General features: G+C 45.6%; 1 protein-coding gene across 3 annotated transcripts; it reads right to left on the bottom strand.

Moving 5' to 3' along the window:
• Positions 1-457: 457 nt before the first annotated feature.
• Positions 458-14,201, bottom strand: LOC137570333 (zinc finger protein 664-like). 3 transcript variants are annotated; one of them, XM_068278979.1, is made up of 4 exons: positions 14,110-14,201; positions 10,420-10,503; positions 6,953-7,053; positions 458-3,200 (listed from the first exon to the last, which is right to left on the bottom strand). In XM_068278979.1, exons 2-4 carry the CDS (start codon positions 10,479-10,481, stop codon positions 2,368-2,370), a joined length of 996 nt encoding a protein of 331 aa, XP_068135080.1. In that variant the 5' UTR covers positions 10,482-10,503; positions 14,110-14,201; the 3' UTR covers positions 458-2,367. The 3 variants fall into 3 exon arrangements, with proteins under 3 accessions (XP_068135080.1, XP_068135082.1, XP_068135081.1); XM_068278981.1 differs by having other exon boundaries at positions 458-3,197; XM_068278980.1 differs by having other exon boundaries at positions 14,114-14,201.

Here is a 14,201-nt window from a genome sequence, read left to right as displayed (position 1 = left end):
CGAGGTGGGTTTGAAGAATGTTATCTGCATACAGAGGCTGGATCTGCCTATACAGCCCAGCCTCTGTTGCTATCCCAAACCCCACTAAGGTCCCCCTGCACTCTGCAATCCCTCATAAATCACAGCCACGGGCTGTGTTTATCTCTATAGTGTCAGTCTGCTGCTCTCCCCGCCTCCTGCAGAACTCCGGTCCCCGCCTGCCTCCCTTCCCTCCCCGCTGATTAGAAAGAAGGGATGGGGGCAGGGACTGGAGCTATGCAGGAGGCGGGGGAGCAGTTGAGACTGACACTACAGATGTAAACACAGCCCGCACAGCAAGGTTGTGATTTATGAGGGATTGCAGAGTGCAGGGGGACCTTAGGGGGGTTTGGGATAGCAACAGAGGCTAGGCTCTATAGGTAGACCGAGCATCTGTATGCAGATAACATTCTTTAAACACACCTCGGGTTCTCTTTAAGGAGAGGGAAGTCTCTGGGTCCTATAGAGCCTTCCCTCTCCCCTCCAAGTGCCTGTTCCAGCTCAGGATCCCCGTAGCAGTATTTAACCAATTTGGTCAAATGCTGCTGTCTTCGCCATGAAAGAGAGGCTTCGGAATACTTCAGGAGCCTGAGTGCTCCGGAAGACGGGCTGCTCCATTCTGCACATGTACGAGCACCCTCTATCGCGTGTGCGCAGTATGGAGCCGCCTGTCATTGGAAGGACTCGGCTCCTGAAGTCCCCCGCATCGGGGGATTCAAACAGAGGAGCTGCCGCCACAATGAGAGCGCCGGGAGAGGAGGGAGACGGCTAATTAGGACCCAGAGCCTTCCCTCTCCTTAGGTGAGTATCTGACTTTTTTTTTTCTTAATAATGACTCCCAAATGACTTTAAGTAAGGCTCGTACAAATGTCTAACTTTTCCACAAGTGCAACCCGATGACATGACCGACCGCACGACCAAGCGGTTGCATGACCTGTATTTTCCGTGCACCAACCGAGCAACCAACTTCTCTGCATACTGCGCACGCAAGTGAACGACAGACTGCACAATGTGGCCACATTCAAATAGAAGACGTTCAAACGATTTGTACAAATGCGGCCAAATGCACGATATCAGCACAACAGTCATGTAAGTTGAGTGCCGCTTGAGAGCATTGTTCTTCCCGCTCAGCCTGCCCGGCGCGTGACATCACTCTTGCACCACCTCCCCCTCGCATAGCTACAGAACACTTCACTAGCCTAAAGGCTGGTAACACATCTGTACAATGTCAGCCCTGGATTGTTGCCCCAGGGATTGAGGTCCAATCCCTGCCATGTGACATGCCTCATATATGTGTACAAGGCTTTATAGGAAAGTAGTTTGTTGAGATCCGCAGCATTTCTAGTATTAATCTTAAGTTTACTAAATACAATTCAATACAAACATTAAAGGACACCCAAGGTGAAAATAAACTAATGAAATAAACAATTGTATCCATCTTCCTCCTCCTAAAAATGACTTAAGATATTCCAGTTTTATTTATATTTAAAGTTATTTAAAGTTTTTACTGTTTTATTGTTTTTGCTCAACGACACATCCATTGAAGTATGCCAGAGCTAAAATCTATAAACTAATGACCGCTTTTAACTTGTTCCTGCTCTCAGAAACCATTTTCTGCTAGGAAAGTATTTTATAGTTGTAATTACTTATCAGTGAGGGTCACACTGTAGTCTGACCCAGTCCTGACTGGGACAGGAACTGCCACTTACATATCTGATTTTTAACTCTTTCAGGCAGAGAAAGAAAAACAGGAACACAGCATAGTTATTTGTGTTCTTGGCACTGTACATACACACGTCTGTCTCATGGTGTCACATGTCACCTCAGGTATCCTTTAAAAAGAACAGTAAAGCACAACAGATACTTGAGAAAGATCTAGAGCCTGAAACAGTGGACTGTTGTGCCTTACAGTTCTTTTTGATGTTTGTATTTAATTTTATTTCATAAACTTAAGATGAATACTAGAAGTGGTGCGGATCTCAACAAACTACTTTCCATTGAAGATCCTGTGATACCCGGGAAACGGTGGTCTGCAAGCTTCTCCCATATCTGGGTGCTAGCCAGAGAGTGTGGTCTCTCTACCTAAATGTAAAAGGCTTTATAGGCAGAAGGGCACAAATATACCATAGGACCTTGTAGTGTAACAAGAGGGAAAGCTCATAATCCAACTGGAGACAGCCACAGCACTGCTATATATGGTGTATAACCGGCTGATTAGGTAAACACTGGGCAGCCAATGGGTCCTCACATCTCTATAAAGCCACATCAGTAATGCAATACACTTACATCATTGCTTGGGGACAATCTGAGGTTGACTAAGCCTAGTTATGCTGTAAATTCAGTTATCCTTTAACTTATAAGGACACAAGAGTGGCTGATATAACTGTCACAGTTGCTAAAGTCTTGGCCACAACCACCGCATGGAAAGGACATCTGCCCAGCATCTCCTCTCTCCTGTTTCACAGAATAGGTTGTGCGGTGAGAAGCCAGAGGAGAGCTTCTTCCTAATCCTCTACCACGTTTTGAATAGGGGTAAGTTCTCTTGCCAGTGGGCGTAGTCTCTAGGGCAACCACCTGAGAGTCATGCATAAAGGAGTGGTCAACCTCTCTGGACCTGTAAGACTTTCCTCCAAAGTGGGTTTTCATATGAGTGGCCAGATTGGAACTCTGGCTAAAAGAATTTCCACAGACTTTGCATATATAAGGTCTTTGTCCTGTGTGGGTCCGCTCATGTTTGGCCAGATGAGACTGGAGCCTGAACCGTTTTGGACACACAGAACAAATCCAAGGTTTGTCTTTCAAGTGGGTCTCTTTGTGTAGATTGAAACTAGCCTGGTCAGCGAAGGCCTCTCCACACTCCCCACAGATGTTCCTGTCATCATCCGCATGGTTTTTCTGGTGCTTCCGATACCCCGATCGGGTGAAGAAGGTTTTGTCGCACTTGTTACATTTGTAGACCGTCTCGGTCATTAAGGTGATGTTACCGGAGGAGTCAACGGTGCTTCTTTCTCTCGTGATAGATTTCTCTGGGGAGATCCTGTCAGAAGTACGGGGTTTGTAGGGTCTACGGCCACGCTTGCCTTCTACAGGCCTATGGCCTGGACTCGACTGCAGTGAATGACTGTGGGAGTCAACTGGGCTAATGTCTTCAAAGAGCATGGAGTCTGTTCCCATCTCATCTGCTGAACAAAAATATACAAAAAATGTGCATATTAATACTTAAAGAGGAACTTCAGCCTAAACAAACATACTTTCATTAAGTTACATTACTTATGTTATTAAAATAGATAGGTAATATAATCTCTTACCCACCCTGTTTTAAAAGAACAGGCAAATGTTTGATTTCATGATGGCAGCCATCTTTTTGGTTGAAAGGAGGTGACAGGGAGCATGAGACACAGTTCCAACTGTTCTGTGTCCTGATCACCCCTCCCAGTTACTAAGCAACGTGAATAACAACATAGCAAATCCCTTCATGCTCTGCACAGCATCAGGGAAAAAAGCCTGGGCTTTTTTTCTTCGACGGGTGGAGCTTAGATAAAAATACAGCAAAAAATGATGCTTTGGTAAGAAAAACAAAGTTCTGATGCTGTGAAACTGTTAAAAGAAACGCCAAGCCTTTTCAATTCTGCTGAGTAGATTTTTAGTCCGGAGGTTCACTTTAAACACCAATTCCAAGATTTTGTTTTTCTTCGTTCATCCTGGCCTCCACCCAACACTAAATAGGTCTCTCTAAAACTCCCATCATACTCATCTACTGGGTTTCAGGTTTAAATTTAGCGCTGTTTCTCTTAAAAAGAACCTGTAACAAAAAAAAAAAAAGTTCCCCTGGTGGGTACTCACCTCGGTAGGGGGAAGCCCGTTGGGTCCGCTCTACCACGTAGGTGCAGAAGACTTGTGCCTGCGCAGCAGAGCGGCCCGACAGCGATCGGCTATTTCCACCCATCTCTGAGCGGAGAGCCGATACTGCGTCTGCACTGGAGCCGGGAAGGTAAATATTTACATTCCCGCCGTTCGGAGGGTCAGAGTGAGACCGCCGTGGGAGACACAGGAGGACGGGGGAAGCCTCATTAGGATCCGAATGCTTCCCCCTACCAAGGGGAACTTTTTGTTGTTACAGGTTTTCTTTAATGCCGCCACCAACATACAACGTGTTATCGTGTTTTCTTCTTTTCTACCTCAAAGCACAGCTATTCGTTACCTATCTCTGTCATAATATAACACCAAACCCTATTCTGCCCTAACCTCAATGTTATCCCGTTCCTGAAGTCTAAACTTCCACTTAATCCCTTCTTGAAGAAACCTTCTTCCTGATGACGACCCCTAGCCCTTACCCCTAACACCACCCCTCCTATATGGCGCCTAACCTATACAATAACCAATACTTGTAGGGGAGCAACAATGTTCACTGCTGGCTCTTTTTTACTAGGTGAGTCAGGTACATGTAAGCAGTACAAGAACAATAATTTTTACTTCCTGTTTTGTGCAGAGTTATAAAACAATAACAAACAGATAAAGGAAAATTCTAGTTATCTTCAATGCCAAGCTATACATTTATATGTTGTGATTAAACCGCTCTACCATTCCAGCCATTCAGGAGTTAATAATAGGCCGGCAACACCATCCATATATAGTAAAGAAGAAGAATCCACTCAACTGAATGCTATAAAAGTCTATAATTTATTGATGTCTTTAAATCATCAAACAACCGCACAGCTCACGCATATCGGGTACGAGTGAGTCCTTCGTCGTAGCTTACAGTACAGTTCTGTATAATGCCTGAAGAAGACACTTAGTTTCGAAAGCTTGCAATAAACCATGTGCAGTTGGTCATTACAGGTATCACCGGAATCAACACTTGATGTCTGCATTTTGTCATAGCTTGTTAACATTGAGGAACTGTAGCAATTTAAAGGATACCTGAACTGCAAGGGATATAGAGGCTGCCGTATTTATTTCCCTTTTAACAAGGAACATTGCCTGGCTGTCCTGCCTCTAATATGTTACGCCACAGACCCTAAAAAGGCACGAAGATCAGATGTTTGACTGGATTTGCTGCATGCTTGTTTTAGGTGTGTGACTCAGACACTACTGCAGCCAAAAAGGTCAGCAGTACTGCCAGGCAACTGGTATTGTTTAAAAGGAAATAAATATGTCAGTCGCCATATTCCTCATGTCTGTTGTCTTATAAGGGTACATGATCTCCGCCCAGTGGGTAGTACTACATATTCATAACAAACACGCATACTTTTTTCCCTATCCGGTTCTGGAGTGCGCTAATTGAAATCTATGGCCTGTTTGGGATCTGTTATTCCTGCCAGGGCGTAGATTTCATCCAGCCCACCGCACATTCCCACCGCTACCCCGACACTATAGCCTTTCAAGAGCAAACTACGAATCAAGCAGGAGGCTCTGCCCCAGACCACCGCCAGTCACAGCCACATACTGCTCCTTGCTCGCCTCTTAAAGCGGAACTGTAGATCTAAAATAAACACATTGTTTCACTTACCTGGGGCTTCCCCAAGCCCCAGCAGCCGTCCTGTCCCGTGCCGCTCCTCAACGAGCCTCCGTTCGCCCGCTGCCAGCTACTTTCGGTTTCGCCGCCGGGCCACTACGCCTACGCAACTCTGGCCACGCGTATCTTTTCTTCGCATTCCCCGCTATTGCAGATTAGAATGCGAAGAAAGGATACGCTTGGCCAGAGCCGCACTGGCATCGACTTACAAGTCGAGGTACGGTCCCGAGCAGCGGCGGGGGAACTGAGACTCGTTGAGGAGCGGCGCGGGACAGGACAGCTGCTGGGGGCTTGGGGAACCCCAGGTAAGTGAAACAATGTGTTTAATTTAGATCTACAGTTTATCTTTAATAGGAGCAGCTGGTCTCAAGGGCGGAGCCATGGCTCAACCATTAGGGCCAATCACTGCACTCGCTGCTACTGGAATACCACTTTGCATTGAGACCCTCCTGAAATCTGCCCTCCGTTTGAATGATGATCTAGTTGCTATCCAGACCACACAATGCAGTGTCGTCTCAGTGACACGAATAAAATGCAACTAGCGATTGCCTGATAAGTGTGAGCTGCGCTGTTGACTTAGGATTTGACAGCTTGTCTCAGCATGCAACTCATTTCGGATAAGGACACTATCAAAGTTCCGAATCCACAGCAGAAGGATAATCATCAAAGCAAAAAATCAGCGCCAAGGAAATCAATAATTCGATCGCTGCCGAGGAAAGGACAGAGTCCAAAAGTCCACACATATAAAAGCTATTAAAAAGTCAGCGCAAATCGTAAGTGATTCCACTGTTTCCCAATAAATCGTCTTTCACCAAAGTGGTCATAAAGGTCTCATATCCAAGTGGTAGACCGTCACCCAAAGGATTAAAGGGAGCTTACCAACTGCTGACAACCCTGATCCCCTGAAGACGCAAGACTGCGAAACCGGTTGGGGAAGAGACCGGCGGCACCTTTTACACCTTCTTACTGGTTGTGGACCAGCATACAAGCACAATATTGTTTCGGGCTTCCCATTGCTTGGACCCCGTATGTAAGTTTTATTGAATTTTACTTATTTCTTTTTTTATGGCTATGTGCTATGTTTTTTAATAAACGGGTTACACTTAGATCTACCGTTTATTTGCATGTTTTATTGGCCTTGATCTTCTGTATGGTGTACCTGAACTAACATAAGGATTTCTGGAAGTCTTGGATCCTGGGTGGTTCCTGGTCCCTTTTTACCACTGAATGCGACACATACAACCTTATAACGTGGGTTGTCAGCAGTTGGTAAGCTCCCTCTAATCCTTTGGGGGACGGTCTACCACTTGGATATGTGACCTTTATGACCACTTTGGTGAAAGACGATATATTGTGAAACAGTGGATTCACTTACGATCTGCGCTGACTTTTTAATTGCTAATAGAAGGATAATCATACCGGAATGTATCGTCCCATTAAAAGAGCTTCGCGGTGAATAAACAGCCAGAATATCTTCTGATTTGAAACTGGGGAGGTGCTGGAAGTCGGCAGGTCCGATCCTAAAAATGAGAAGAATCAGAGTCAAGAACTTTACAGGAGAGGCCGCCAGGAAATCTCTGCAGGGGGGTCATTGGTCGGGCTGCTTTAAAGGCGGACCTGAACTCAGAACTTCCTCTCTGCTTGAAAAGATAAGCAACAGCATAATAACCTTTACAGAAAAACCTTTTTTTTGTTACAGCTGATACAAATCCTGCAATAAATCTGCAGTGTGTCTACTTCCTGCTCTCACGAAAGCAGGCGTAGGGTTAACATCCCGTGTTTGCAATTTAGCTGCTCTGCCGAGGCAGCCAGCTGACACAGTTGTGATTAGTCACAGATGAGGGGGAATTAGACAGGCTAAACTCTGTGAACACATATCGGGTGCATTTCTCTCTGTTTTCCTTCTGTCCTGTGCAAGAGTTCAGGTGCACTTTAAGAGGTCCTTATGATATATCATTCTGCACTGGAGCAAAGGCAGTCTGATAGGAGGGTGGGCACATGGCACAGCCCCACTATTAAAGATTCCAATTTGCAATCACAAATCGTTGTGATCATATTTATAAGAAAAAAAAGACAAAAACAAACACAGCTCTACCATTTGTTTTTAAAAAGGAACCTTAAAGAGAATCTGTACTCTTAAATTCTTACGATAAAAAGCATACCATTCTATTCCTTATGTTCTCCTGTGCCCCTCTGTGCTGTTTCTGCCTCTCCCTGCTGCAATCCTGGCTTGTAATTGCCAGTTTTAGGCAGTGTTTACAAACAAAAAACATGGCTGCTAACCAGAGTGTGATAGGCTGAGGGAAGCTCAGTCTGTAACTCATACAGAGCCTGGAGGGGGCGTGGAGAGGGTGTGTATAACTTCCACATTCCTGCCTGTACTGACAAAGGAAAGAAGATTAGATTATATAACAGAGATAATACAGCCACTGTGCAACTAAGAAAGGCTGCAGTAAGACAGAGCACATTAGAACAGGTATAGGAACTTATAGGATAAAAGAAATAAGGCTGAACATTTTGTTACAGAGTCTCTTTAACAACACATAGCAGAATACAGTAAATCATTCAGGATACCCACTTTTAGGTTAAGTATCCTGGTTTCAGCATCAGGAACTCTTCCTATAGCCTTTTTCTTGCTGTATATTGCTATGCAGCCCTTCCCCTCCACTGAGCTTTGCCTAGGCTGTTTATTATGTGGAATGATCCACCCCCAAGCATTCTGGGAGACCAGAGATCTTTTTCTACTGACTTTAGAAATTGACAGAAACACACATTCCACAGAGATCACCTGCCGCTACTAAAGACCACCAGTGAGAAATTTAAAGAGAACCAGAGACGAAAAATAAATAGATTTATACATACTTGGGGCTTCCTCTAGCCCCATTAACCTGGGTCGCTCCCACACCGCCGTCCTCCACTGCCTCTGTCCGCCGGTACCGGGTCCCGTACTTTCGGCCAGTCGACGCAAGCGCAGCGCGCTCCCTCTGTACTGCGCAGGCGCATGCGTAAAGAGCCGGAGGGAGCTCCTGCGCATGCGTACAACTGCCTGCATCCGGCAAAAGTGACGGGACCCGGTACCAGCGATAGAGGTAGCGCAGCGGAGAAGTGCGGCGTAGGAGCGATCCAGGCTTATGGGGTTTGAGGAAGCCCCAGGTATGTATGAAATCTTTTTCCATTTTTCACCTATGCTTCGTCTCTGGTCCCCTTTAAGAAAGTAAACCAGAGAGAGGAAAGATTTTACAAGGGGCAATCACTCACTAAATAATGTATACAGGAATACTGTAAAAAAATAAAATAAAATAGTTCATTATGGTATTCTGACTACAGTTCCTCTTTAACCACTTGAGGACTGCAGGGCTAAACCCCCCTAGTGACCAGGCCATTTTTAGCAAAATTGACCACTGCAGCTTTAAGGCCAAGCTGCAGGGCCGTACAACACAGCACAGAAGTGATCCCCCCCCCCTTTTCTCCCCACCAACAGAGCTCTCTGTTGGTGGGGTCTGATCGCTCCCCCCATGTTTTTTTTTTTTTCGCCAATTACGGCGATCGGCTGTCATAGGCTTCTGCCTATGAGAGCCGATCGCTCTCTTGTCCCCCATGGGCACGGCTGTCCCCAGTGCAGCGCTGCTGCTGATCGCAGCGCTGCACCTAGTAAATAGACGGCATGATCACCGTCTAACAGTCTCCCGAGCGGCAATAGCTGCTCGGAGACTGAAGGCGGGGCGGAGCTCCGCCCTCCGAGCATGAGATGCGCGCGCACCATGCGCGCGCATCTCATGCTAAACAGAGCCCCAGGACTTTACGCCAATTGGCGTTAGGCGGTCCTTGGGCTGCCGCCGCGGCCACGCCTACTGGCGTGACGCGGGCGGCAGAAGGTTAAGGAAATTATCAGTAATTTGTTTGTTCAGGATTGATTGGACCCATCAGCTTATTTTCATGTGATCTAAAATCTGAATTGTTCCTTAAAAATTGTACTTTTAACGGGCACCTTAAAGGACACCTGACGTGAGATGGATATGGAAGCTGCGATATTTATTTCCTATTAAACAATGCACATTACCTGGCTGTCCTGCTGATCTTCTGCCTCCAATAGTTTTAGCCATAGACACTTAACAAGCATGCAGATCAGCTGCTCTTAAAGTAATACTGTAGAGGGGTCGGGGGAAAATGAGCTGAACTTACCCGGGGCTTCTAACGGTCCCCCGCAGACATCCTGTGTTGGCACAGCCACTCCCCAATGCTCCGGCCCCGCCTCCAGTTCACTTCTGGAATTTCTGACTTTAAAGTCAGAAAACCACTGCGCCTGCGCTGCCGTGTCCTCGATCCCGCTGATGTCATCAAGAGTGCACAGCGCAGGCCCAGTATGGTCTGCGTCTGCGCAGTACACTCCTGGTGACATCAGCGGGAGTGAGGACATGGCAACGCAGGCGCAGTGGTTTTCTGAATTTAAAGTCAGAAATTCCAGAAGTGAACCGGAGGCGGGGCCGGAGCATTGGGGAGTGGCTGTGCCAACACAGGATGTCTGCGGGGGACCGTTAGAAGCCCATTAGAAGCCCCGGGTAAGTTCAGCTCATTTTCCCCCGACTCCCCTACAGTATCCCTTTAAGTCTAACTGCATTTGCTGCATGCTTGTTTCAGGTGTGTGATCCAGACACTACTGATGCATGAAAGATCAGCAGGACAGCCAGGTAATTTGTATCGTTTAAAAAGAAATATATATGTCAGTCTCAATATCCCTCTCACTTAAAGATGTACTTTAAGAAACAGCATGAGTCAGGCTCAGGGTAAGCTGTTGACTCCCAGAATACACTGCTGCGTCATACTGCGGCCTAGGCTGCTATTCCAGTAAGAAACTGATGGCAGAACTGTCCACAGACTCTCCTTACCAGCACACATCGGAGTCTGAAGAGCTGTCGTCCTGAATGATGCAGTGCGAGGCTCCGGCCATCCTTCATGGGATAGGATGAGGTCTGGTGGAAAGAAAAAAGGTTAAAGGATACTCGAAGCGACATGTAACATTATGAGATAGACATGTGTATGTACAGTGCCTTGCACACAAATAACTATGCTGTGTTCCTTTTATTCTTTCTCTGCCTGAAAGAGTTAAATATCAGGTATGTAAGTGGCTGACTCAGTCCTGACTCAGACAGGAAGTGACTACAGTGTGGCCCTCACTGATAAGAAATTCCAACTATAAAACACTTTTCTAGCAGAAAATGGCTTCTGAGAGCAGGAAAGAGATAAAAGGGGGAATGTCTTACCAATGAGGGTGATGTGGAAGCTTTCATATATGTTTTCTTTTCAACAATACCAGTTGCCTGGCAGCCCTGCTGATCTATTTGGCTGCAGAAGTATCTGAATCACACCAGAAACTAGCAAGTAAGGGAAATAAATATGGCAGCCTCCATATAACACTCACCCAGAGTTCACCTTAAAGCAAACCTAGAGTGAGGAAACTCACCTCAGGTTTGATACTAACACATTAACTACCTTCTGCTACTTCTATCTCAAAAATATTTCCAGAATGTGTCCCTTCTTTTAACAGGAGGCAACCAAAATGCTTGTAGATGCATATCCCGTCTTGACTACTGCAACAACCTACTACAATGCATACACTACACAATATATACATAGACATAAGACTATGGTAGGGATTAGAGTGTGATCCCCTCTGAAGGACAGTTAAGTGACAAGGCTTTACATTATGTACAGCGCTGTAGAATATGTCAGTGCTATATAATACTAAATAAAAATAATACAGATACAGTCCTTTGGAGAACATATTGTGGTGCCGTGAGTTCAATATCGGTAGTCTAAGCAAATGCCCTATTACCGATATTTTACTATAGACTTACCAGCAGGGCTGTGGAGTCGGTCCAAAAATCCACCGACTCCGACTATCAGTTTAGGATTCCACCGACTCCTCGACTCCGACTCCTCTAATTTGCATATTACAATTTTGTTGATTAACAGTATGTAACGTGAAATTTGTCTCTTAACTGCCAACGCTTAGGAATTTTACAAGACAACTGAAATGAGAAGGATATGTAGACTGCTAGATTTATTCCCTTTAGACTAAAACTAGTCCTTGGTAAGAGTACTTGTAAAAGGTACAGGCCGGAACAAAGAACATCTATCAGGCCCTAGGCAATGTAAGTGTGGGTACATGTAAGAATGATGTGCAGGTACTCTGCAGGGGAATGAGGAGATTCCTCCTCTATTACACATTCTTCATGCACAATCTGAACAAGGTTTATGGGTGACAGACAACACCTCTCTGTTCAATGTGCACAACATTCTCAGTGGATACCCTGCAGCTCTGTGGGGAGTGCATATGTAGAGTATAGTACTACTGTGTACCAAAGTAAACCTGAGACAGATGAAATTAAAGTTTTATACATACCTGGGGCTTCCTCCAGCCCCCTTCAGGCTAATCAGTCCCTTGCTGTCCTCCTCCGCCACCTGGATCTTCTGCTATGAGTCCAGGTACTTGAGCCAGTCTGGTGTAGTGCGCATGCACACACTCCGCCGCCGGGAGCATACTACACCTGTGCAGCACTATTGCGCAGGTGCAGAACGCTCCTGGCTATGGAAGCGGCACGTAGCCAGACTGCTCTAACTGGCTGAGTTACCGGGACTCATAGCAGAAGTTCCAGGTGGTGAAGGAGGACAGCGAGAGACTGATTAGCCTGAAGGGGGTTGGAAGAAGCCCCAGGTATGTATAACACTTTTCTTTTCATCCGTCTCAGTGACCCTTTAATTTGTAGTCACCAAACCAAATGTTAACAACATATCAAGTTATTTTATTTCATGAGCAAAGAGAGTGCATACATTTGCATAAACCAGCATCAATGCAGAATTATTTCCATCTAATTGACCATCTCTATTAGTGACACGGCTACACATCAGGCTTTATTCTTACAGCATAGATGTTATTTAGTATATATAAGAGATTTCTGTGTACACATCATATATACTGTACAGTCACAATCAGATGTGTATATCTGACTTTTAAAATACAGGGACTGCTTTATTGAAGCAGCACAACTAACTAATTTTGATTGGTTTATTTCATTTTTGTGGACTGAGCACAGCTTTTACTGTATATATCCTGTATATATACACATTATTTTTAATGACTATTATCTGAGAAATAGAACATTTTATCATATTTTCTATTTTAATTACAGTTACAAATTCATTAAGAGTCGGAGTCGGTGCATTTTTTCCCGACTCCAGGCACCCAAAATTGCTCCGACTCCACAGCCCTGCTTACCAGGGCCCCCATTTACACCTTCCCCCTCAAATTAATTTGTCTCAGTGTCCTTCCAAAGATGGATGGCTCCGTACTGTGCATACCTGAGCTCACTCGCACATGTGTAAGGAGCCACCTGTCTTCCGCAGCACTCGGACAAGAGTGCTTCCAAAGCCTCACCAATTGGTTGAGTCCCTTCAACAGGGGTGACCATGCTGGGATGATAGGATCAAGAGAAGACAGGGAAGGCTCTATAGGATCCAGTGCCTTCCTTTTCCATAGGTAAGTGTGTATATGTATATATATATATGGATTAGGGTCTATTATGCTGGGAATACACGTTAAGTTTTTCGCGTTCGATTCTATGCGCGATCTATTAGCCGTTTTTCTTATCTCTTTTCCATTCACTTCTATGAGGAATCGAGTTAGAATCGGACATATCAGAATGTTATCATCAATGGCATCTATCGGAACGATTCTTCGCAAAAAACGTAACGTGTATTCCCAGCATTAGACACCTGCTGAGACAGTAGCCAAACTGGCACTAGTCTACTTTAGGAGACCCAGCAGGAACTCTCAAAGGGAAATTCCACTAACGTGATTGGGTGGACTGCTACGTTCAAGATAGGTTGCAGAAAAGTACGCCCACACTATTCAGCCAATCACAACGCGTTGTGCTGTAGAGAGGACAGTGAATGGACAGCGGTTCCCTATGAGATTTCCTGCGGAGTCCCCTAAAGTAGACTAGCTGCCCCAAATGAACTCTTCCATGTCTACTGTTGTCTAAAATCAACAACTTTTTCACATATTTTATTTGTAAAGATTATGAATTAAAAAGTCCAAATCCCACACTCTGATCTGTGCCTTGCGTATCAAAATTGCCCCAAACGCATTCCCAATCTCATTTCCAGTAGATCACCTTTGTGGCATATGGCAACAACAGACCACAGAGTAATAATAATAAAAAAAAAATACAATAAAATCTTGCAGCACCCATGTGATCATTGACTGCAGTCTCATCAATAGCAGGTGCAAGCTACTGGCCTGGCAGGGGTTAATGCACTTTGCAACATGCTGCAACTATTGATTGAGGCATTGCAGACAGCTCCAGCATCAGCTCACAGGTGATCTCTGATTGGCTGCTGGAGGATGCACAGCCTGTGCTGATGGTGACCACAGACAGGATGGCCAGTACTGGTGTCACCTCTCACCCCCAGGCACCTTGCACTGCAGTCTGGGACTGCACTGGTTAATCCCTCCCCCTCCTGCACCCCCCTCTCTGCACACATCCCCCCTCCATCCATGCATCCCCCCTCCTCACCTACACTGCCCAGCCTGCTGATCACTGGGGGGTCCCGGGCTCCTGGGGCTGGGGGGGGGGTCTCCAGAGGCAGCCAGACAGTGACCTGTACA

Source organism: Hyperolius riggenbachi, chromosome 4 (genome assembly GCF_040937935.1).
Source record: "Hyperolius riggenbachi isolate aHypRig1 chromosome 4, aHypRig1.pri, whole genome shotgun sequence".
In the NCBI taxonomy this organism is placed as follows: Eukaryota; Metazoa; Chordata; class Amphibia; order Anura; family Hyperoliidae; genus Hyperolius; species Hyperolius riggenbachi.
The sequence above is the reverse complement of the archived record's forward strand: the minus strand, read 5'-3'. Positions and strand labels throughout refer to the sequence as shown.